The sequence below is a fragment of the Diabrotica virgifera genome, chromosome 4 (genome assembly GCF_917563875.1).
Source record: "Diabrotica virgifera virgifera chromosome 4, PGI_DIABVI_V3a".
Taxonomy (NCBI): Eukaryota; Metazoa; Arthropoda; class Insecta; order Coleoptera; family Chrysomelidae; genus Diabrotica; species Diabrotica virgifera.
Window position 1 is genome coordinate 8442306 of NC_065446.1, and position 27454 is coordinate 8469759.

A 27454-nucleotide genomic window follows, 5' to 3' on the forward strand; every position below is an offset into this window, starting at 1 on the left:
ATCAATCATTAATTTTAAACAAAAACTTAGTATACTTTAACTATAGTTATATAATTAAATACAGTATGGTGTACCAATAACAATCTAAATGACTTTCCTCCTTGAAAGTAAAGTAGAAGCTGAATATTGTACTTTTTGTCTTTATATCAATATCGTAATAGACGGAGAGCTAGAGGCGAGAAATCATCGTCATAAGTAATATGGAGTTTGGCATGTGAAATGTGTCTATTGTATGTTGATAACTATGACCCCTTTCAGGCTGACACCTCAGTGGATACAGGAAGTAGCAATAAGGGATGAAAGGGGAAAGTTGGTGCAGTCATTAAATGTTTTCACCTTCTATTTTGTTAAACCTCCATCGATTTGCATGAAAATTGGTGAGTAGTTAGAGCATAACTCAAGAAACAAAACTGATATGGTGCCAACGTGCGCTTTTACCCTGGGGGTGGATGCCACCCCTTCTCGGGGGTAAAAACTATTTTATTAAAAATAACCCCACTAATCGATAGAGGGACAAATTTTAAGCAAAATTTGTTACTTCTAATTATTAAAATAAATCAATACTTTTTGAGTTATTAAAGATCAAAGATTTGAATTTTTCGTGAAATAAATGCATGATGTAAAGCGGTTTTTCGTGAATAATTAAAAAACTTTAAGTTTTATCAAAATAGTTATGAATACCAAAATTGAAGATAATAAAAAATAAAAGAGATTTATTGTTCGAAAAACCTTTGAGAATTAATAAAAAGTGAGTTATAGGTGATGGAATGTATATTTTTTCGGCTAGGACCCAAATCTAAGTATTCAAGCTCAAATAACGGGAAAACAGTGCATTTTATAAAATATATTTACTGAACACTTGTCAAAGTACTCAAGAATACCTATCAAGTGAGCTCCAGATGAAGTTTATAACATCAAAGCTAAGCAAGTGATGATGAAAATAAGAGAACCGTTTCGAGTTTTTAGGAAAAAGTGAAAATTAAAACATACGGTATTTATATATTTATTTTGAAATTTGTTAACAGAATAATTTTTGAAGAAATTTCGGGAATGAAGTTAGGATTATAATTTATTATCAAGTTCGTTTTATTACAATTTAAATATAACAAGTTAAAAATGCAAGCAATATTATAACGAAAACTTTGTTTTTTATGTATTTAAATTCCTAATATGGAAAATTGCTATTATGAAACGTTGTTTAGAATTAAAAATTATGTTTAATGTGCAATTATATCCTACTATTTAAATATTGTGAGCTATAAAGCACTTTACTGAGCGAAATTAATATTTTTTACACATCGACTAAAATCGATACAATTTTATATAATCTTATGTTTATGAGTGCATCTTGGATTTTAGACCGTGCAGATCTTTTTACGAAAAATAATTTTTGTTCGTAAAATTAATACCAAAAGAGTTATAAATGAAAATGATAATTGGTATGTATCTCTAATTTGAGAAAAAAATTAAATATTTTCTTTTTATTAGAAGAATGTAGATAATAGTTACATTATTATAATAATTATTAATTATTTAATTATAATAACAACTATTGCATATATTAGAACACAGTTTTTAATACCAAACAATTTTTCGTAGTAACAATAATAATTTACAACAGTGTGAAAAAAAGGTACTTTAATCTTGAGCGAAATTCATATTTTTTAAAATACCTCCTATAATATAGATAAAATTTGCTATCTGATGATTGAATCGTAGGTTTTAGACGATGCAGAACTTTTTATGAATTATAACTTTATTTCGTAAAATTAAAAATAAAAAAGTCTCCCGTAATATATGTGTTCAACTTAAGTAGACACACTGTATATTATAAAATATAATATACATAATACATAAATCATTGGGTAGACAGCACCAAAAATTTGTAACCTGCCATTTAACATTACTTACATTAAAATTAATAAATAATATTTATTTATTTAATATTTCAATTCTTTTACAGTTTATATGAAGTAATATATTTTTAAAATAATATGAAATTCTCCTTAACATTTTTACGTACAGTGTCTCCATTGTAGAATTATCTCGCTATCTAAAATTGCTAAAAAATCATAAATTGCTGTCCCGAGATACAACTTGTCTTTGAGGTCGGTTATCTCGAAGATGGTTTGAAATATCGAAATGCCGTTTTCAGATTTGGATTCAGGAGACAAAACTACATTGACATCGGTACATAAGCTCCAGATATTGCAGGGGTGGCAACGCAGGAACGAACGAACGGACTTTGCGAATTTATAAACGAAATCAAAATTTTCGTTGAAAATACTATTTATCTTTCACTTCAGCCCCCCCTTCAGTTTTTACAGTACTGTTGTACTATAATTTTCGTTAAAAAGGCACGTTATCTTGTTTATTCACCGGTTGTGTTCCCTTGCCCCCCACTTTTTTTGGTCTAGAACCGCCCCTGTATAAACTGAATATGTACAGAAACTGAGGGTGTCCAATAATTGGCACATTTGACATAATATTCAAATACATTTTTGCTATATTTTATATAAATGTCTTAAAACAATTTTAAAAACTTATATAAATAATATAATAATTAAGCTCCAAATTTTTGGAGCCTAAACTTTGAAAAATGTTTGTAGCATATTGTTTAATGGTATTAACTTTTCCGGGAGCTCATTTGATACCTATTTCTAAGTACTTTGACAAGTGTTCAGTAAATATATTTTATAAAATGCACCGTTTTCCCGTTATTTGAGCTTGAATACATAGATTTGAGTACTAGCCGAAAAAAAAAAAAATATACATTCCATCACCTATAACTCACTTTTTATTAATTCTCAAAGGTTTTTCGAATAAGAAATCTCTTTTATTTTTTATTATCTTCAATTTTGGTAATTATAACTATCTTGATAAAACTTACAGTTTTTGAATTATTTACGAAAAACCGCTTTACATCATGCATTTATTTCACGAAAAATTCAAATTTTTGATCTTTAATAACTCAAAAACTATTGATTTATTTTAATAATTAGAGGTAATAAATTTTGCTTAAAATTTGTCCCTCTATCGATTAGTGGGGTTATTTTTAATAAAATAGTTTTCACCTCTGAGAAGGGGTGGCATCCACCCCCAGGGTAAAAGCGCACGTTGGCACCATATCAGTTTTATTTCTTGAGGTATGCTCTAACTACTCACCAATTTTCATGTAAATCGATGGAGGTTTAACAAAATAGAAGGTGAAAACCTTTAATGACTGGGTTAACTGTCCCCTTTCATCCCTTATTGCTACTCCCTGTATCCACTGAGGTGTCAGCCTGAAAGGGGTCATAATTATCAGCATACAATAGACACATTTCACATACCAAACTCCATATTACTTATGACGATGATTTCTCGCCTCTAGCTCTTAGACTATAAGGCCGTCCTCACATGGGTCGATCGAAGACACGTGTCGATGTTCGCGCGTCTTGCTCGTCTTGTACGAACCCTCCGGCACAAGCGATTGCTCTCCGCACACTTGTCGATTCAGTTTGCTCACATCTTCCAACCAAGAAGAACGCATTTTTTATATAACAACCAAAAGGACTATTTCGACCTGTAAAAAGTACGGTGTTGTTGCATTTTTAGTAAGATTTGAATACAATGAGCATTATACTGAGAACATTTTTCAACTTCCCCAACGAATTTTATATTTAACACCTAGGAACAGAAGTTCAATGTTTTCAGAATTTTATATTACAAACAATATATTTTCACAAAACTAGTAGGTTATACTACAATCAACGAACATAACATGTACCGATCTTTAAATGAGACTAAAATTTAATTAAGCGCAAAAAACAGCAAAAAACGAAGGAAACAAATAAAATAAACTACCTATATAACTGGAAACGTGCGTCTCACTCGAACTTTCTCGTGCGCTACCGATCGCAAGGGACGAGAGTCGTACAAGACGAGGAGATTTGCAATCCTAAACGCTCCGTGTACGGAGCTCAATGCTACAATGAAGGAACTTGACTGGCGGGGAGAGACCTACGCGACTGGTATCGAGTCGAGTAGTTCGAGCGTCGCTCCATGTGCGTACTGCCTAAGTAGTGTACTAAACACGAACACATAGGAAAGAGTATCTACCTAGATAGGCTATTGATTATGTACTTTAGAAAGGAACTACAATAGGTTTGTTCTAGCATCAGTTTCAAACGGTTTGAAACCATCAGCGAATAGTCTACCAGCGCGAGTAGAGGGGATAGCACTGGTGACTGTATTATGTTCTCTCACTGGCCAACTGTTTGCTGACGGTTTCTGACTAGTTTGACTGTTTGCTAGAACAAACCTAATGTTAACGGGGTTTTATTGTTTCATATGGTCAATGGACCTCTGCATATGAAAAAACCGTGGAATGCTACCATTTAAAGGGGTGCGTTTTGAGAAAAGGGTGAATTAGTGTCTAGGCACAGGGTGCATGAATGTGAGTTCTATGCACTGTTGTTACAATTACCTCTACAAAAAAATTGTTTCATATTAAATTTACTATCGAAATATCACCTATTAAAGTCAAAAATATTTTTTTACAAAAATATATTCAAAAAAAGGCAAAAAACACATAACTTTTTTCCACTGATATATAGGTATAGGCATTGCTTTACAGAAAAAAAGTTCCATCCTTCCTTTTTAAAATGGCGTTCAGTAGAGGTCTCTAGGATTTATAGTTTCCGAAATATAATTTTTCAAAGTTCGCCGCTCACAGTATTTTTGGGCCATTTTCCCCATTATTTCGCAAACATTGTTCTGTAACTTTTTTCTACACCTTTCTAGGTATATGCAATGATACATTTAGTAGGCAGAGAGAAGTCAATTACCATTAAAAGCCGTAGGTTTCGAGAAACTACATACTGCGTCTCGACCTGATTCGGATTATTAGTACCTATCTGGAACAGAGACATAGTCGGAGACCGAAGTCGCATCTTTGGTCATTTCTTTTTCTGAATAATCGTATATATGTCTTTAAATAGTTACTAAACAGCAAGGATTAAATCTAGAATGACCATCATCATTAGTCGTTTTAGGTCCAGTACTGTACATAGGCTTCCCGTAAATAACTCCATTTCATCAGATCTTGAGCACCCTGAATCTAGTTGTGCTGGATGCACTTGATGTCGTCCGGCCGTCTTGTTACAGCCCGTTCACACTTGTCGTGTGTCGGATTCGTATATTAAATCGGATGTCGGCGTTTCTATTCACACTTCGAATAATAATCGCTTGTCGCCAAAGTCGAAACTGGTGCAAATTTTTACGCGAGGGAACTATGAGAATGTTTATAATAAAATGAAATGTATGTATAAGAAAATAAGCGTTTCGAATTTTGCACATTGTCTTGTTCATTGCTCTCTCTCCCACGTGTATTTTATTCATAACTGTTCTTATAAAGGTTAATATCTCTGCTCCATACGTTAGAACTGGAAGTAGACACCGATCAAAGCCCTTCCTTTCCAAGTTTATAGGGATATCTGGCCTTAAGACTTCTCTTAGTTTTTCTAAATGTTCGCTAGAATGATACTAATTTTTTTCTTCTTCAGATGCACATCCACTAATGGATGTTAGCGATCACATTTTCCATTAACTCTCTGTTTCTTGCAATGTGTATCTAGTCCAGAAAGCCACTGAACATCCGCTAGGAAAAATATTCTGATTCGGATTTTTTGCACAATCTTACTCAAAAAGGGCCCCTTTTAGTAACAAATTGTATGTTGCCAGGGCCAAAAGTGGGTGAAAAATTTTTTAAACGCTTTTTTTTTGTTTTTTTCCTAAATTATTCTTTTTGCATGGAACAAAGTTTTTTTAGGTTTTTTGGATCATTCCAAACAGAAAAAGTCTTTAGTGACTTTTTTTAAAGTTGATAATTTTTGACATATAAGCGATTAAAAATTGAAAAATTGCGAAATCGGCCATTTTTAACCCTCAAAAACTATGCGAAAAACTGAAAATTTGAATATATTCTATAAACATCGATTGATGAAATCCCGAAAAGTTTTTTGCAATACAATATTCAGAACTCCTTTGTTTTTGAAGTTATTCTTCTTTAGGCGCCATTGCCAGTAAAAATTTTCATAAATATGCGCGCATGCGCACACAGACAGTATGTAGTTCATTTCTAATCTTTCAAGATAGTATCTGTATCAGCGCAAATAAGTCATTAAAAGAATATATTAGTGTTTTTAGTAAATGTATTATTTATTATAATTTTTGTGTCTTTGAATTTCTCTTCTTCTGTAGTAATATAATAAAATATGTAGGTATAACACTTTTATCACGATACCACTCAATCTATTTGTCACCGTGTTGCGTAATTATATCCGAAACTTACATGTCAAACATAGGAGACTCGGTAGTCTAGTTATTGAGCGTTCGGTCAGAGATCGAAAGGTCCCGGGTTCCAATCCTGGACGATTCATTTTTTTTATTTTTGGTTGTTTTAATAAAATTTTTTTGAAAGTGGTAGATAAGAAAGTTAGTTTAATATTTAAATAGAATACAATTACTTCGCTAAAATTATATAATAGAAGAATAACTTCTTACGTGCGTACAAAGTACACACACATTCTTTTTAATTGCTAATCAAGCGTGCGCGACACTATTTTCCACCGTTGCACGTGTATACACTATGGTGCAAATGAAAGGAATAAATCCGATTTTTCGTAAACCGGCGACTTTAAGGAAAAATCCCGAAAGTGGTCGATTTTTATTTTTAAGTTACGATATTGTGGCATATATGGTATACTAGTGATGACGTAATCGATGATTTTTTTAAATGAGAATCGGGGTCGTGTGCTATCTCATTTGAAAGGTTCTTCAATTCTCTATTCAGTAATATAAACATTTACATAATTATTTATACAGGGTGTCCAAAATAATTTTATTAAATTAAATTATTTGACAAAAAAAGAGAAATGTATGTGATTTATTTAATTCAAAATACAATTTACTGCTTTCAAAAATCAGAAAACAAAGTTTATTTCACAAATAAACATTGCTTTTCGCTTAAATTAAATGTTCAAACTTCCAAGAGGCAGGTGGCTTGCTGGAGCTGGCTTGAACATTGAATTTAATCGAAAAGCAATGTTTATTTGTGAAATAAACATTTTTTAGTTTTCGGGTAACAGTAAAATGTATTTTAAATTAAATAAATTACATACATTCTTCTTTTTTTGCAAATAATTTAATTAAAAACTTTTTTGGGCACCCTGTATATATAGTTATGTTAATGTTTATATTACTGAATAGAGAATTGAAGAACCTTACAAATGAGCTAGCACACGACCCCTATTCTCATTTAAAAAATCATAGATTACGTTATCACGCCCAGATGGATGACGTCACTAGTATTTCATATATGCCACAACATCATAACTTAAAAATAAAAATCGACCGGTTTCGGAATTTTTCCTTAAAGTCGCCGGTTTACGAAATATAGGATTTATTTCTTTCATTTGCACCATACTGTACACACATGCAACAGTGGAAAATAGTGTCGCGCACGCTTGATTAGCAATTAAAAAACAAAGGAGTTTTAAATATTGTATTGCAAAAAGCTCTTCGGGATTTCATCAATAGATGTTTAAAGAATGTCTACCTGCCTCGGTGATATTCAAATTTTCAGTTTTTCGTATAGTTTTTGAGGGTTAAAAATGGCCGATTTCGCAATTTTTCAATTTTTAATCGCTTATATGTCAAAAACTATCAACTTTAGAGAAAAGTCACTAAAGACCTTTTCTGTTTGGAATGATCTAAAAAACGTAAAAAACTTTGTTCCATACAAAAAAAATGATTTTTGGAAAAGAACAAAAAAAAACTGGCAAAATTGGTCCTGGCAACATGCAAATTTCTTAAAAGGGGTCCTTTTTGAGTAAGATTGTGCAAAAATCCAAATCGGAATATTTTTCCTTGCGGATGCGCAGTGGCTTTCTGGACTAATCAGATATTGTATGTCATTAGTCCCTGTCCATTGCCTTATGTTTCGGAGCCAGGACATTTGCTTGTGCCCTATTCCTCTCTTGACTTCAATTTTACCCTCGATTATAAGTTGAAGGAACCCAGATACGCCATTTTCCTTTTCTTGATGGTTTCGAAAAGTTGGCGTTCTTGGTTGATTCTCTTAAGGACATCTACATTTGTTAGTTTCGCCGTCCATGGTGTCTTTAGGATACGGCGATAAAGCCACATTTCGAAGGCTTCTAATCTGTTTATACCCCTAGTTTTGAGTGTGCAGCCCTCCATGCCATATAGCAGCACCGACTATACGTAGCACTTAGTAAACCTTAGTCTCAGTTGAAGAGCGTACTCTGAACAGGTCATTACCTACCTGAATTTTACGAAAGCTTGTCGAGCTTGCTCAATGCGACATTTTACTTCCCTGTCCGATGCCCAGTCTTCAAGAAGCAACGTTCCCAGGTATTTAAATTTGCTCACTCTTTCAATGGACTTGGTATTAAGTGTTATGGTGGAGTTTTCAAGTGCATTCAAGTTTCTGGAGATGATCATGAATTTGGTCTTTTTGGTATTAATCTCTAGTCCCATTCGCTTACTGTATTCCCCGATTATAGCGACAAGTTGTTGAAGACCGGCTATGTTGTCACAAATTAAGACAGCATCATCAGCATATCGTATGTTGTTTATTCTCCATTCACTGTGATTCCCATTTCTACATCTTCCAAAGACTCTTAAAATATGGCTTTCTAATAAATATTATTTACGATCAAAATACGAAAACTACAATACTTGGGACACATTACAAGAGGCGAAAGATATGAACTGCTTCGAATAATTATGCAGGGGAAGATAGCAGGAAAAAGGTCCATAGGAAGAAGACGAAACTCCTGGTTAAAGAATCTACGGGAATGGTATAGCTGTAGCAACAACGAATTGTTTCGGTCAGCAGTTTCGAAAATACGTATAGCGCTGATGATTGCCAACCTTCGGAACGAAGATGGCACTTGAAGAAGAAGAATAAATGTTAAATAAAAGAGGGGAAAGCACACATCCCTGTCGAACGCCCCTTCATATATGTAAGGGTGTAGATATAGAATTGTCTATTTTTACAAGATACTAATACTATAAGCATTAATTTGATATTTGATATATTAGGGGAGTGCAACTAGAACGAAAACATTAATTGTTTCGGAAAAATTCAAACAAGCTTATATTTTTCTAAAACCTGTTTTATTAGTTTATATACATGTTAAAGTAAAAAGTTCTACTCGCAGATTTGGCCGCTAATTGTTTATTAATTGTTTAAAAAATAACAATTGTTTTGTATAAATAATTTTAAAAACATCGTTGAATTCATCATTTTACTTTGATTAACTATGTTTCTATTTTGTTTTTGGTTATGCTGAATCCGAATATGGCATTACAATTTGAAAATTATATACATAAGCTCTTATCTATTTTTTTAGTAGTATGTTTGCGTAGCTAGGTACCACATGGAAATCTTTTTTATTATCAATTTTACGAAAAAAAGTTATTCTTCATAAAAATGCTCTACCTGGTCTAGAATCTAAGATGCAAACATCAGATATCAAACTTTTTTAGTTTTATACGAGGTATGTAAAAAATATGAATTTTTCTTAAGAGTTAAGTGGCTTTATTATTCACAACATTTTAATTAGAAGGATGTAATTAAACACTGAGACATATGTTTTAAATCCAAACAACTTTCCTTAATAATAATTTTCGATTTTGTGAATTATAAAGGTACATTACTCTTGAGTGAAATTCATATTTTTTGACATACCTCGTATAAAATTAATAAAATTTTATATTTTATGGTTGCATCTTAGATTGTATACGATTCAGAGTATTTTTTAAAGAATAAATTTTTTTCGTAAGACTGATAATAAAAAAGTTATCAATAGGTTCCAAGCTACGCAGACATACTGTATAAAAACTAAAAAAATATTTTTTGTTGAACATTTGCTATTGTTGAAGCTTATTATTAAATGTATTTTAGGTAAGTTTTACAGAAAAAAGTTTTGATCGCTTTGTATAAACATTTTTTAGCTGGTAATTTTCGGTTTTTGTATTACATTTTTGTTATTCTTCTTAATTCTCTTAAAAAGAAATAGTTTATTTTATTTCTAAAGTAAAATAATTTAGTGCATTTTAAAGACTACATCCTAATATTAAAAATAAAAAACACCTACAAAACTGTATTAGATCTGTTCAAACTTGAGTAATACCGTGTTAAAGTGGTGTTAATTCTGTAAAACTCTGAAATTTTGAAAAATTACATTTTTTGAGACGTCGTATCATTTGAATTAAATTTTTGAGATTTTTTTTGAATAAAACATCGTTTAGTAACATGTTTGAAAGGTAATTTGTGCAAAATTTAGAGTTTTATAAGAAAAATTGTATTACACATTTTTAAATCATTTTGAAACAAAATTCATATAAGTCTCACTTTCAGCCCACACCGTACTTATGCCCATACATTTTATTTCTTTTTATTATAACCACAAGATAGTTTAATCATTCTTCATTCATGTTCAATTTGTAAACTTTCAATTAATCCATTAGTTAAAGAATTACATTAAAATAACTCAACCGTGCACTTCGCCGTTTGTGAGAAAGGTGACTTTAGCGTTATAAATAAAAAATTATAGAAGATACGGATTTAATTTTTAAAAATTCTTTAAAGAAGGTTTTTTTGTAAAATTTTCTAAATTTTTTAATGGTCAAGTCAGTTTTTTTCTAAAATTTATATTTTCGGAGTTATTTAAAAAAAAGCAGCTAAATTTCGCAGTTCATTTGTTTAATAAAAAATGAAGCACCCACTTCTCGAGTAGAACTTTTTGACATGTTGTTTATTAAACATTTCTTAATGAAATTACAAACACTTCTATTTTGTTTGATTTTTTCCGAAGTGAAAATCTATATGCACTCCCCTATACCTATATTTTTTTATTATTTTAGGAGTCTTCATCGCAGTAGCTATGTTAAATTCTAAGGCATTACCAAAAGATGCAAATGAATACTATTATATAGTAAATAATCCCTATCACACTGCTAACAGAATATCTTTCTATTTTGACTTCAAAGGTCCTAGCTTCGCTATGGATTCAGCCTGCTCGGGTTCACTGTACGCATTCTCCACAGCTTATCAAAAACTAAAAGCAGGAGAAATCGACAGTGCTATCGTTGGAGGTACTAACATAAATTTTAATGCGAGAGAAGCAGCTGAACTAAACCAATTGGGTGTATTAATGAAAGAGGGCCCGTGCAAGATTTTCGGAAAAGATAGAGCAGGCTTCAATAGATCAGAAGCAGTTTGCGCTTACTTATTGCAAAAAAAGAAAAATAGTAGAAAAATTTACGCAACCGTATTGGGAGCAGGAGCCAATATTGATGGTTACAAGAGCAATGGTATTACCCATCCTTCTCACGAGATACAGACTACTTTAATCAAAGATATATACAAGAAAAGCAATATCAATCCTGATGATGTAGCTTATTTTGAAATGCATGCAACTGGTACGTATCCGATATGTCCGGTATTTTTTCAAATAATTTTTATTAAAAATAAAGTAATTACGCAGGTCAACGATGAACAATCTCTTTTACTAAAAATACCTTATTCTCATGTATTTTACAGATGTGGTAACAAGCTTATTGGTCTGTAATTTTCGAGTTTGTGTTTGTCTCCTTTCTTGTATAATAAAAGTACCTGCGCATTTTGCCAAGAGGTTGGAATAGAACCCCAAAGTGACACTTGTTCATTAAGATTGTAACTGCTTCCAAAATAGCTTCACCTCCAGCTGTAATCATATCCTTTATTATTCCGTCGTCTCCAGGAGTTTTTCCATTTTTCATCTGATTTAAGGCTTCGTCGTTAGTAATGTCTGGTAGTGTTTCAGATCCTACATTTAGTATTCTTCGTTTCATATCATGGGTTTCGGGTTTTGCTACACTGGACGAGTATAATGCTGTATAGTAATCTTCAACAACGCTTACTATACTGAATTCGCTCTGCCAAGATTAACTTTGACACATTCGGAATAGGAAGCATACAGCACAAAAATTCCTACCTCACATTATTAACTGCTCAAATCAACTTAATATTTTACTAAAAGAAGAAGAATTATTGGAAATATTGGATTGGCGTAAAGTTTATGTTATTTATGTGTGTTTACTGTTAATATTAATGTTATTGGCTGCGAGCGGGTATGTTTGGTTGTGTAGTAATTTCCAGTCAGGTTCAGCAATCTAATTTCTCAAAAAAAATTACCAACGTCACTAGACAGTTGTGTCTCGGCAGAGCGAATTCAGTATATCTGGTTTTTGTCCTTTGTAATGAGTCCATTTTTATTTTTTATCTGATGTACTTGTTGTTGGCCTTTGCTATTTTTGAGTCTTTAGCACTTTCATACTCTTATTTTTCTCTATAATATTTTCAATTTTTTCGGTATTGTTGTCTCTGATGTCTTGTCTTATTCTTGTTCTTATTGCACTATTAAGTTCTTTATATTCTAGTGAATTTCGATCCGAGCATCTATCCTTAATCATCTGTTGTGTTTCTCTCTTTAATTTATTATTTTTCGGTTTCGGCATCGTATGGGTTTTTTTTGATCGCAGTGATTATACTTGTTCTTATCGTTTCTTCCAAATCATTTGTCTTTTTCATGTAGTTGTTCTATTGACTTTAGGTTAGACTCAAGATGTTCCTGGTAGCTGGTATTGTTTTGCATAGGTTCTTTAGTTGTTGGGTTTTTTTGCAAGATTAATTTGTTTCATTCTAATTTTTTATTGATGACTATTTTTGCTCTGATTAATGTGTGCTCCGAGACTGAATCTATTAAGTACCGATACATCCTTTACTACATGTTTCTGGTTGGCTAATATATACAGGGTGATTGATTAGTAGGGTAAAGCTCAATAGCTCCGCTATAGTAATAGATAGCAATAAAAGTTAATAACAAAAATTTTAGCCACCGTTGAGCTTCACATTACGAAATTAGTTCGAATGTTACAGGGTGTTCGATAACACAGTGGCAGACCTAACTTTTGTTTTTTTTTTAATAGAACACCCGATATTTTATTTTTCATTCGAAATCCTGTTAACTTCTCCATCACAAAAATATAAAGGTTTGTAATGTTTGTAATGTATTTACAAAGTTATAACCAATTTTGTATGAAAATCGTAACAAGTTCAACTCCCTGTATAAATAAAAATAAGCAAAACAGCAATGGTTTATTAATGCCATATTTCTTTATTTACTGTCAAAAATTTTAAGAATTACTGATATTGCTAATATTTTTAATTTCAAATACAGGGTGAGTCAAAACGCAAATACATTATTTTCTCAGTAATGTTAAAAGGAACACCCTGTATTTTATATAATTATTGAAAAGTAACATTAATGTACTTTAATTTTTTATAACATTCCCTATGCCCAAATTTATTAGTTTTCGAAATATTTTAATTTTTGAGAGCAAATTATTTTAGGCGTTTAAATTTATCTAAATTTTAAGTAAGCCATGACTGAATTGACAATTGAAGATTGCCGATTATCAATCCGGTATTCAATGTTACACTGTAGCAAATAAAGAAATAAAAAGAATTTATAAGTAATACATTTTACAAACAAAAACACAACCACTACATGCAACATTTTTGAAACAATTAAAAACTATCTTTTTATGTAAAGGCAACAAATAGACAAAGAAAATTAGTAATAAATTTTACAAAAAAACACACAAACACAAAATACAATATTTTGTGAAGACAATTAAACACTACTTTTGTATGTAAATGTAACAATGTAACAAATAAAGAACGAAACATAATTTATCAGTAATACATTTTTCAAAAAAACATGTTTAAAAAAATTAGAAGCTACTTTTAATAAAATATTTTTAATATTTAATTACATAAGGTGTTCAAAATTATCTCCTAACACATTTATGTACGCCTAAAAACGATCATTGACTGAGCTACTTACTCGACGGACATTTGTAAATTAACACATCGAAATACACTTTGTATTCTATTTTTCATCTCATCCCTTGTTGTTGGAGTTATTTTATAAACTTCATTATTAACGTAACCCCAAAAAAATCACGAAAATCAGAAATCACAAATCACAAAAATCACAAATCAGAAAACTACAATATCTGGGACATGTTATGAGGGGCGAGCGTTATAACTTGTTACAATTAATAATGCAAGGAAGAATACAGGGTAGAAGGAGTCGCGGAAGAAAACGCATCTCCTGGTTAAACAATTTGAGAGCTTGGTTTAATTGCACTTCTGCTGATCTCTTTAGAGCAGCGGTATCGAAAGTCCGAATTGCCGCGATGGTTGCCAACCTTCTTAGAGGAGATGGTACATGAAGGAGAAGAAAAAAATCAGTCCAGTTTATTAAATTCTGGTGATTTGGGTGGCCACGCTACTGGTCCATTGAAAAATGAAAATATCTCGAAAACTAATAAATTTAGACATAGGGAATGTTATCTAAAAATTAAAGTACGGTAATGGTACTTTTCAATAGTGATATAAAATACAGGGTGTTTCATTTAAAATTACTGAGAAAATAATGTACTTGCGTTTTTACTCACCTTATATTTGATATAAAGAAAATTAGCAAAATATGGCATTAATAAAACATTGTTGTTTTGCTTATTTTTATTTATACAGGGAGTTGAACTTGTTACGATTTTCATATAAAATTGGTTATAACTTGGTAAATACCCTGTATAACATAACCAACCTTTATATTTTTGTGATGGAGAAGTTAACAGGATTTCGAATTTAAAATAAAATATAGGGTGTTCGATTTAGAAAATTATAAGTTTGGTCTGCCACTGTGTTATCGAACACCCTGTAACATTCTAACTAATTTTGTAATGTGAAGCTCAAAGGTGGCTAAAATTTTTGTTATTAACTTTTATTGCTATCTATTACTATAGCGGAGCTATTGAGCTTTACCCTACTAATTAATCACCCTGTATGTTAGTAACCGTTCTCCTCTTTCGTTCGTAGTTTCTAGCCTATATATTCCTCTATTTGGTATGTTGCCGGCGTTGTGCTTCCATACCTTGGCGTTAAAGTCTCCCACGATTATTTTAAAATGAGCTTTTTCTGTCATTGCTTTAGAAATATCTTCATAGAATTTCTCTATTTCCTCATCTGTTGATTGGCTAGTGGGATCTTATACTTGAACTATTTGAATGTTGTTCCTTTTTGATAGTTTAAGAACGATGTATGTGACCCTCTCCGAGATTGCAGTAGATTTTGGGATATATGTTTGAGTCTTTATGGACCAATTGAGGGGGTTAGACGTAAAAGGGTTTTAGTGCATTTTTTTTTAAATTATACTTTAAGTACAGATTCGCATAGTTAAATGTATTAGAACTTGGTGGAAAAACGATTTAAGCATATTTCGCCCTATAGTCGCCATCTACCGCCATTACATTTAGTTCACTGAAAACAATTGCAGTTTGCTTTGGTAGTAAACAGGTTTAACCGTGCGCTTCAACCGTTTGACCACAAAACTATTATTATTCTGTAAAAACAAATAGTAATAAACGGGTTTAAGTGCGCTTGAACCATTTCATCACAAAACTATTTTTAGTAATCTGTAATGTGTAAACACATGTTAATAGAGGATTAATTTCAAGTAAATAAAAAGATTTGTGACCCATTTTGAAGACTAATAAGTATTATGCAACGTGCTAGTTGTAGTTACACTGTGGATAACAGCTGGAACAAAAATGATTAGTAATATGTAGTTAACATCTGCACTTGAACCGTTTTACCAGTAACATTTATTAACACCATGTACCGATTCAAGTACATTTTTTAATAATTGAAAAAAGGAATGATAAGTATAGTAAGAGTAAGAATATACCCTTATGTTTTTATCATTTTATAGTACATTGTACATTAGACATATTTTAGTTTAATGACTCTTAGAATTTATAAAACTCAAACAACTTTGAAGCTGATTATCACAGAACTATCATAACTGCACTTAAACCCTTTTACGTTTGGCCCCCTCAATTGTGCTACACCGCCGACATGTGTTATACTCTTTCTGGAATTGGTAGAACATGTGTCCAGAATGTAGTATTGTACATTGTTCTCCTGGTAGCTTGGTTTCACTTAGACCAAGGACATCCGACTTGATCCTAGTTAGTCCTTCTTCCAGTTCCTCCATTCGTTCAGATGTTTTGAGGGCTCTGGAATTGAAACTAGCAATATAAATATGTTGCTTTCGGTGTTTTAATGAGTTTTTGCCTCCCATAGGCTGACCTCCATAGAGGTGTGGGATTGAGCACCCACCTGGGGACCAGATCCTGTCCATTTGGGGTGAGTTAGCTATAACTCGCCACGCTGGAAAGAAGGGTTGGAGAGTGTGAGGGGGATATAGGAAAGGAATTTGGGGTTTGGGTAGGATAACACTGGGGTTTGAACAAATAAGCATTATTTAACATAAATACAATTTTGTAATTTTCTTAAGGTACGGTTGTGGGTGACTTAGTAGAATGCGAATCCATTGCTGACATTTTTCGAGGAAATCGGCCAAAACCATTATTAGTTGGAAGTGTAAAATCTAATGTGGGACACGCAGAAAGTGCATCTGGTGTAACTTCCTTAGCCAAACTGATAATCGCAATGCAATCTGGAATTATACCAGCTACCATAAACACAGAACCAGCCGATCCAAAAATCCTAGCAATTGGAAAAGACACTTTTGAGGTAAATCTTTATTTTTTTATTCGAGTTTCAACGAAATTAAAAATGTTTATTAATTTTTAATTTATACAGGGTGAGTCATGAGGAATTGTACATACTCCTACCTCGTATAGAGGCTCCTATGGGGAATAACAAATGACCATTAAAAAGTGTCTGCTCGCTTTGTTTAATAATATACAGGGCGAGTTTCGCATTTTGACAGAAATTCAGATTGATGTGTCTCTTATTTTGGTCAATCGTTGCACTATTACCACCTAATCAACTGATTTATTCAAACTAGAAAAAAATCAGGTCCGGCTTTAAAAAATTAGTTCGTTTGGGTCTTAGAAAAAATTTCGCCCTGTATACGTTTTTTGAAAACTTTAATATGAATTTTACAAATAAGACAAATAGGCAATTAAAATGGCATATTTATTTTTTCCCCACATTATTACTTAATTTTTCTATAAAAAGATCAAATTTGACTATGACTAATAATAAAAAGTTTTAAAGTGAACTATAGATTTAAAAAAAATTACTTTTATTACAAAAATTATTTTTTTTTGAACAAATATTTAATTTATGTTACCACCCAATCAACTGAGATATTCAAACTAGAAAAAAATCAGGCCCGGATTTAAAAAATTATTTCGTTTTGGTCTAAGAAAAAATTTCACCCTGTATACGCTTTTTGAAAACTCTAATATGAATTTTACGAATTAGACAAATATGCAATTAAAATGGCATGTTTATTTTTTTCCCACACGTTTACTGAATTTTTTATTAAAAAATCAAATTTGTCAAAATCGGAATTTTAACCTAAAAATGAAAAAAAAAAAGATGAAATCACGGTTTAACTCGCTACAACGTTCCATTTAAAATTTTTTTCCTGAAATTTTTACAGCACATATCTCTTACCATCATTGTGAAGACTATGACAATTGTTGTAGACTTTCAGCCTCCTTCTCGTAAAAGTTATGAATTTTTCAAAATAAAAATTGCAGATTCGCGAATTGCAAAGTTAAATCGCAAAAATTAAGTGAAAAAATTTAAAATTTATCTATTTGATCACGTCTATGTTAAACTATAGAGTCCAAAGAGAAGTGTTATGGGGAGTTTTAGATCTAGACGTGTTATAGAAAAAAAAAAATGGTGAAACTTTTAATTTTAAGAAAAACGTTGTTTAATTTTTTTTATTTTTATGGTAAAATTGCGATTTTGACAAATTTGATTTTTTAATAAAAAATAAGTAATCGTGTGGGGAAAAAATAAATATGCCATTTTAATTGCCTATTTGTCTAATTTGTAAAATTCATATTAGAGTTTTCAAAAAGCGTATACAGGGTGAAATTTTTTCTAAGACCCAAACGAACTAGATTTTTAAAGCCGGACCTGATTTTTTTCTAGTTTGAATAAATCAGTTGATTGGGTGGTAACATAAATCAAATATTTGTTTAAAAAAATTAATTTTTGTAATAAAAGTTTTTTTTAAATCTATGGTTCACTTTACCAAATTTTTAATTCATAGTCAAATTTGATGTGTTTATAAAAAATTAAGTAATCGTGTGGGGAAAAAATAAATATGTCATTTTAATTTCCTATTTGTCTAATTTGTAAAATTAATATTAGAGTTTTCAGAAAGCGTATACAGGGTGAAATTTTTTCTAAGACCCAAACGAACTAGATTTTTAAAGCCGGACCTGATTTTTTTCTAGTTTGAATAAATCAGTTGATTAGGTGGTAATGGTGTAACGATTGACCAAAATAAGAGACACATCGATCTGATCGTTAAAAAATTATGACGAATATAAATTTCTGTCAAAATGCGAAATTCGCCCTGTATATTATTAAACAATAGGAGCAGACACTTTTTAATGGTCTTTTGTTATTCCCCATAGGGGCCTCTATAGAAGGTAGGAGTATGTACAGTTCCTCATGACTCACGCTGTATATTTACTCTATTTATTTAATCTATTTCGAGTACAAAGGGAACCATCCTCGCTGTAAATTTACCGTCAGAGCAGATGGGATGTGAATTATAAATTGTAAAATTCCCTCATTTTCCTATAGTCTCAGAATCCGTATGGCTTGCATTTTTAGAAGCCTCGGATGGTGTAACCAGAGAAGGTTTTCCATTGTTTTTAATCTGGTAGGATATACAATGGTATTTTGAACATCATTTTATGTGCTATTGGATTAAAAACTTAAACTTTTTTGTAACAAATGTCGCTAGGACATCTCTGCCATTCCATTCGTTGCAATCCGTGATTACACGCGGAGTATTATCCTGGTTGAGTCAGAGAGCAGAGCATATGTATCTCCTGATGAGGGGCTAACAAGCCCCGAAACCGGTAGAGATGCTTTTCTTCGATTTTATCTTCTATATTTTTCTCTATTTTGTTCCTAAGGATGCTGCCATACAGTCTTTCCATTGTAGCAATTACGCTTATTTCCCTCTAATTTTCGCATTCTTTTCTTTTCCCATTTTTATATATCGATGTTACGTAGGCTTCCTGCCATTGTTTAGGGATGTCCTCTCCATTTATTTCTCTCTCCATGATTCGGCATATCATTCTTCTTAATTTCTCTATTCCGTATTTGATTAGTTCCGCCACAATTCCTCCTGGTCCTGTATTATTTTTACAAACTTTTAACACCAATGTGTAGACATTAAACAAACAGAAAATTCAGGTAAAGGTTATTTACTTCTACAGCTGCTATTTAATCACGTTGCATGTTTTAGATGGTAAAAAAGAACACTGAGTATAAAGATGGACTAATGGCAGCCAGCTCGTTCGGAATTTGTGGAGCCAATGCACATGTTGTTTTAAAACCATCACCTCTCGTGAAGCATGTTACAAAGACTGATGCGAAATTCGATCGTTTGGTTCAAGTTTCTGGAAGAACAGAAAATGGGATTAATCGCATTCTAGATGAGATTGAGCGAAATGCGGATGATGATGAGTTTCTATCGCTTCTCGACGAAGTATTCAAGCAAAATGTAGATGGGTTCGAGTACAGAGGGTAAGTTATGATGAAAAAAAAAATGTATATAATTAGTAGGGAGCGGATTTATATGCGATCAATTTTGATGAAATATGCGCATATATATATGCAGTAAAAAATTACGAAATATGCGCAAGATATGCACAAACATTCAAAAAATGCGCATTTCGAATTTTTGAAATGGCGCAAATTTTCTGTTCTATTCTATTCTAGGGGGTTCTTTTATAGGGGGGCGGCAATCTTATTTATTATCTTTCAAATAAAATCATTATTTTTTTTACATGCAATTTATTCATATTTTTCAAAAACTGATACCAATAGTTACCTATTTAAAATAAAACAACAATATCAAATATCACTATATATATCTTCGATTATAATTCACCACAATTAAATGTGTTTTTCCAAATTGTTTACGAGGAAACATTTACTTTGATCAGATAAAATATTTTTATAACTTGAAAAACTCCTTTCAACATCAACAGAAGTAATTGGGGAGTATTTAAAATAACTTGTTAAAGCCGAAAATTCTGCACCAAAATCAATTTCAAAATTTCCATTAAAAATTTCGCATATGTCCTCCAAAGTTTTAAAGCCGTTTAAAGACGGGATCTGATATAAAGCATAAATATTTCAATTTCCGTTAGAAAATCGTAAAACTATGGTTAAAGGTGTAAATTCTCTTAACAATAGGGTATTTAAAAGAATCACCAGAATTATAGGTACCTACTAAATTGGGATACAAATTGTACCAGGTCGCGGGCTTAGGTGACTGGCGCCCTGGGTAAAGGCTCTACTGGCGTCCCCTTTATTACTATAATGTAAAAGCAAATAATCTATGTTACTTATATTTTATGAAGTAAAGTAAATAACAAGAAAACACGTCTTTCATTCACAAAACTGTAGACATTTATTTCTACATAATTCACACTTCCAGCAAAAGATTACAACTTAAAATTATATTTTTAAGATCCTACTTTGTACAAAGCATTTTAAGTGACAGATTTTTTCTAGCCATCAATTTGGCAAACTTGTTTACTACATCAGAAAAATCTGTGCTTAGGCAAGTTTTTTTCACAACACAGTTACATGACACAATTTAACTTGCTGTCTGAAAGATCAGATCTCTTAACATTCTTCAGACCATTCAAAACGGAAAATCCTCTCTCTGTAGAGCAGTTGGTGACAGGTATAAGGTCAGAAAAATTTTAACAGCTACTTCAAGATTTGGGAAAGTACTCTTCAATTCATTTTTTATTATGTATTCATACACGTCATGGATTCTACTAAGTTCTTCCTATTCCACATATATTTTGAAGTGCAGACATTCATATTTAAATTCACTTCCAATGTCATTAGGGTAGGAGGCATAAAGTTTGTTTGCAGCTTGTGACATGGCCACTTTCTGTGATCCTTTTTGAACAAGAGTAGAGAGTTATTTTGCGCCCCCAAAAATTTGGCGCCCTGGGAAAATGTCCAAAAAATTTATAGCCCGGGGCCTGAATTGTACTAAATATAATAAAAGTAAATAAAATTCGGATTTCCCGGTAAACCATCCTTCATCATTTTAACATCCTACAATTATTTTATAACGGCGTACTATAAGCACTATAAGTACTTTGTGTAAAGATCGGGTATTTTCTAAGAAAAAATGAAAAGGCAGTGAATATAAAGGCCTATGCGGGGAAATATTTTGTGTCGAATTAAAAAATTAAAAATTTTTTTTGGACTTGAAAAAAGACTAAATGTTTTTAAATAGGCACAAAATATGCATGTTTCTTTAAAAATATGCAAAATTTAGTAAAGTTCTCAAATATGCAAAATATGCATGCCATATGCATTTAGCATAAAATCCTCTCCCTAATAATTAGTATTCTTCTTCTTCTTTTGGCATCATAACCCTGGATGGGTATTTGTCTGTCTGGCTTTATCGGTGTAAACACAATCTCCGATTCCTTCTTCACTCTTTCTAGAGCTTTCTTGTTCGTGATTCTCGCTGTCCAGGATATTTCTTTGGAACCCATGTTCTTAATATTTCCTAAATAACGACTGTATTTCATGGGAACATACCAAAATTTTCAAAAATAATATTTTATATTCAGTGTTTCAGTTTTCACAGTGATTTTTTTTTTTCAAAAAAAAAAAAATAATTTTTTTTTTACTTTTTACAAAATAAAATATAAATAGAAATTAGAAATTTTTGTTTTCCAGTTGAAAATTCTAACGTCAAATGTAACTTGTTTTTAAATTGTTCCTAATCCCATTCTTCTTCTTTATGTGCCGTGTTCCGACGTTGGCCGTCATCATCTTTACAATTTCCTAAGACCTATCTCTATCGGCTAATATTGTCTAATATTACGCAGACATGAAAGTTTCTTTCGACCAATCCATCTCGTTCCCTCCAATTTTCCTTGTATTATAAGACGAAGTAGATGCAGTGGCGAAGCGTTCATGTAACCACTGTTACCATTGGTAACAGTTACAAATCTTACAAATAAATATTTTATGACTACTACACTACGAAATAATTCCATTTATATTTTTTACCAACAGAAATACTTGTTAATAGTACCTAATTCAGTAAATAGCCAACTAGACGCACCAACATATTGGCGAGATATGTGAATCCATGGCACGTTATCATATATTATTATGCTGTTACCAATACTGGCACTGGTAAACGGTACGCAGGAGAAACCTCGTTATCGCTCGGGACTAGCTCTGAAAATTTTGAAGAAGCGACGGGTCTAGAGACGGCGCGCGGGCACGCTGTGCATATCAGTAGTGTCACCATTTTGAAGATTGGTAACGTTGGTTTAGCACCTATTACAGATTACAGTGTGCGTGCATTTAAACATGGAAGAGTGTTGCTACGTATTGCGTAATTGATTAACTACTTGAAAAGTCATTCTACTTGTATATTTTTTTATATATTATTTTAAAGAAAAAAATGATATTATTGAAAATGGAAGAATTAAAATATAAACAATAGTTTTCAAAATCTGTTCTTTTTCCTACTTGTTCATTTTTTTATGTTAATTTGATGGTAGAGTAATATGTTTTAGACCTGGATCCCGCGTAAGAAAAAAAAGTTGATTAATAGCAAGCTGAAAATTTGTTAATAGCTTAACGGTGTCTAGTCGGACAAACATTGATGCACGGGAACACTGAAACAGGGGAAGTTTTAACGGTGGAGCATAATAAACGTGTCGTCCTGACAAGTTTATGATGGTGAAAAATAGCAAGTTGTTTTTAAGTTTATTCAATAGCCAACGTTATATAATATATGAAAAAATGTTTGTCCGACAAAAAGGTTGGGCATTTTAACGAGTCCGACACGTAGAACATGTCACATCACAGGAACTATGTTGGTGATGAATAGCAGTCTGATTTTTGCATGAGAGTTTAATGAAAGGTTAAAAAAGCAGTTGGAAGTTCTGTCGGACAAAATGAATGGAAAATTTTCCTAGTCGGACATTCTAAACATGTAAGATATAGATAAAAATGTTGGTGATAAATAGCAAGCTAATTTTGATTTGTTTATGTACAAATTATATTTTGTAACGCAAAAAGTTATATGTCGGACAAAAAGTTTGGGCAATTCGAAGGAAATATATTCACATATTTGCATGTGCATATATATACATGCACACTCCAAAAACAGTGAGGTAAGTATCAATGCATGTATATATTGCAAAACAATTATTTTTTTTGGTGGAGTTTGTTCTAGATATTCTCAAAATGACAACAAAAAATGTCAAAGAACATGTGAAAGCAATCTCTTAGGGTTTTTTAATTAGGCGCATCGGAAAGTACGGAAAATTTCCTACAAAAAACGTTGTATACATTTTTTTTCCATACTCAAATCTTAACCCTGTAAACGACATTGAAAAATGTGAAGAGTCTAAAACTTCGGTGCTTATAAGAATAGACGTAAATATGACACATTATGCTTAGAAGTATGTATTAGAAGGCTGCATTTGTCAGTGTGACACTTTGTGCTATACAAAGTAGTATTTGAAAGTACATGGTCTCCGAGTTTCTGTTTGCCACGTGTGTTGGAAATTAAAATTTATATTAACTATGGAATCTTTTTGTGTCTATTTTTAAGTGTCAACAGTTTAAATTTTAAGTCGCCAAATCAAAAGTAAAACCATTCAACGGAACATTTTTGAGTAATTTTCGAACATTTTACAAAGTTAGTAAAATATTTGGTCATCAATTCAATGAGGTTCAGTTGCCAGATAATTATTGTGAAAGTTCTATTGAATATCATTCTTCGTGCTATAATGCTTTGCTTGATTGAAAAAGGGTACCTAAATAAATTATTACTAAAATTGTATAACGTAATTTTTCTCAACTTTCTACAAATGAAATAATGTAATTAATATGTCACAGGGCAAGAAATAATTTGCTGCCAAAATAAATCGATTAGTTTAAATTTGAAGTTACGATTGCAATTTATTATGAATTATTGTCAAAAGTGACAGTTTTTCTTAAATGGAAATGTATTCATAGACATAAGGGTAGACAGGGAATACAGTGCAAAAAGTCGATAGGTGGTCTATCTATCTCTTTTAACCAAGCGATCCCGCGCATGTGACAGACAAAGATAGCTAGACCACTCAATACATAATATAATTTGCCTGATCTACTATAAATGTATTACAGTGAGGTATCTAAATGATGTTGACATAAATCGAAAGATATCGATTGTAATTGATTGTAGGTACTTTTGACATAGAATAATCACCCCTTATTGAAATTTCAAAAATTATTTTTTTAAATTGTCCGACTACAAAATCTACCCCTTATTTTTTTCCGACAACAGTCATTCTTGGTAAGGAATAATTTACTTAATTAAATGTCGTCTTTGTCGGAAAGCTATTTATCACCAGCATTTTTGTCTATATCTTACCTGTTTAGAATGTCCGACTACGAAAACTTCCCATTAATTTTGTCGGACAGAACTTCCAATTGCTTTTTTAACCTTTCATTAAACTCTCATGCAAAAATCAGACTGCTATTCATCACCAACATAATTCCTGTGATGTGACATGTTCTACGTGTCGGACTCGCTAAAATGCCCAACATTTTTGTCGGACAAACATTTTCGCATATATTACATAACGTTGGCTATCGAATAAACTTAAAAACAACTTGCTATTTTTCACAATAATAAACTTGTCAGGACGACACGTTTATCATGCTCCACAGTTAAAACTTCCCCTGTTCCAGTGTTCCCGTGTATCAAAGTTTGTCCGACTAGACACCGTTAAGCTATTAACAAATTTTCAGCTTGCTATTAATCAACTTTTCTTTCTTACGCGGGATCCAGGTCTATTTAGTTTGATTATTATTTATTGTTATACCTGTTACATATACATAATTACATAAATATAATTTGGGAATAGTGATTTGTTTAATTTTATCCCACAGGATTGAAAACAAAAACTTATATTTGGGCGGTTCAAAATATTTTTTTTAAATAAGATTTTTTTTATATCTGGTTTTGGTAACACTTTAGAAAAACTCACGCGTCGCCACTGAGTAGATGGTGTTTAGGTCCTCTAATTATATGAGCGAAGTATCCTGTTTTTCATAGGGAAAAATTTCCTGTAGCTGGCTGTATACCATTAATTACAAAAATTGAAGAAAAAGATCTTCTGTGTAAGAGGTACAGCTGGTTCCAAAAAAACTGATACGACTCTTAAAAAATTGAGCAGTGTATTTTCTTCTTCTTCTTCTTTTTGTTTTTGGTCTCGCTGCAAGGCAATTACCAGCACGATTTATAGGCGATCTTGATGTAGTCTGGCTGTAAGACCTAGCAAAATCTCTGACTATGTTCTTGTAAAAAGCTTTTGATGAGGTGTGATATAATGAATATGAGTTTAATTATATTTAATTTATTATATTTTAAAGGATAAACTTATTATTTACATACTGTCACTGTCACTGCCAAATCTTAAAATTTGTCAGATAACTTCAACCTCAAAAAATGGCTGTTTGTTTGTTTATTTTATTATTTGTCTGTCATAATAAATATAATATAATGTCAGACCAATCATACACTGCTCAAAATGATCAAATCTTATTAAGAGTCGTATCAGTTTTTTTAGGAACCAGCTGTATATTTATTTGAAAACCACAATACAGGGCAACATTAAAAAACAGAACGTTTTCGCTCTAAAGAGAGCATCATCAGTGTTCTAAGCCTAAAATAAGTATAATCATAATTAGTAAAGACAAGAGTAAAACATTTAAAGGTTGACCAAGATAAAAAATTAGGTTATACTCACAAGCTCTACATGCTAAGCCACAAAATATATGGGTTAAAACCCTTAAAATGCCGTCTAAAAGAATACCCCATAAACTTTACGAATTTTAGTTACATTAATTCATCCTCCATACTCCATATCAATATTAAAATATCAGATATACGGAGCTACCTGCCTCATAGTTCTACCACTAGTCATACCTTTGTTGACTTTCTCATTTCATTCAGCTAGGTACATCAATCATCTTTGTGTTGGAGGTCAAATAACTACATACTTATAGGAATATAAACTTCAACCTAGACATTGCCCTCATCATGTTTAATAGTTTAAATAAAAAAAATCTACTTACTTTCTCTGCCATAAATGCTTTTGATCATATGGGCAAATTATTCTTTTTATAACTATTAAAACAAAATAATATCCTTATTTTAAAATATATCGCATGTATGGTTGGTTGCCTATCCTTAGTAATACACTTATTTGAACCCCGTTGACAATTGGTTTTAAATAACGTTATTTTCACTCCGTATATTATCTTGTTAGCTTAATAGGGAATACTTGTAATCCCAGTACATGATGTTTGTTGTTATGTATTATTGAATTTTAACACAAATAATAATTTTTATAACTAGTGGCTAGTGTACCTAACTACATATCAGTTCACAAAACTTCATGTTACACTGTCTGTCTCGTACCTACTGTCATTAGTCAGAAACGGTTTCACACCTGTCACCTGTAATCAGTTGGCTTTCACCTTTCTCTTTGTGAAGACAGAAATCAACTCAACCAATCACATGCTCGTGGTATAGTCATATGATGCTTTGAGGTATATCTTTCTTAAATTTCACCCATCGCCAGGGTTTAATGTATAACACGCCAATGTAAGGCTTTTAGTCGGCATTTTAAGGGTTTTAACCCATATATTTTTAGTGGCTTAGCATGTAGAGCTTGTGAGTATAACCTAATTTTTTACCTTGGTCAACCTTTTAATTTTTTACTCTTGTCTTCACTAATTATGGTTATACTTATTTCAGGCTTAGAACACTGATAATGCTCTCTTTAGAGCGAAAACGTTCTGTTTTTTAATGTGGCCCTTTATTGGAGTTTTCAAATAAACATACCTCTTACACAGAAGATCTTTTTCTTCAATTTTTATTCTGTTTTTTTCTTCTATAATATGATGTTTATGAGCAGACGTTCTAAATTCATCATTTGAAGAACATCTTCATTGGAAGAGTGCAAAGCCCACGACAGCTTCAGGATCCGTCGATAGCGCCACAATTCGAATGCTTCTAATTTGCTAAGCATTGTAATTTTTAACGTCCGTGCCTCCAACCATACAATAGGATAGATCCCACATCAGAACACTTCAGGACCTTCTTGCGAATATTCATCGACAGGTTTTTGTTACACAAGACTAGTTTCCAGGTCATGAAAGCCTTGCGTGCAAGGAAGACTGTCTTCCTCAGCT

General features: G+C 31.9%; 2 protein-coding genes across 7 annotated transcripts in view; one reads left to right on the forward strand and one right to left on the reverse strand.

The window, feature by feature from the left end:
- Window positions 1-27454, reverse strand: part of LOC126882898 (RNA-binding protein Musashi homolog Rbp6) — a 1676353-nt gene that overhangs the window by 898697 nt on the left and 750202 nt on the right. The gene's annotated exons all lie outside the window — the stretch shown is intronic.
- LOC126882891 (fatty acid synthase-like) overlaps window positions 1-27454 on the forward strand; it is an 88669-nt gene that overhangs the window by 8928 nt on the left and 52287 nt on the right. For both annotated transcript variants that reach the window (XM_050647955.1, XM_050647956.1), the window contains exons 4-6: window positions 10939-11496; window positions 16485-16723; window positions 19443-19723. In XM_050647955.1, coding sequence (XP_050503912.1) covers window positions 10939-11496; window positions 16485-16723; window positions 19443-19723 — 1078 coding nt within the window. The remainder of the gene's footprint in view (window positions 1-10938; window positions 11497-16484; window positions 16724-19442; window positions 19724-27454) is intronic.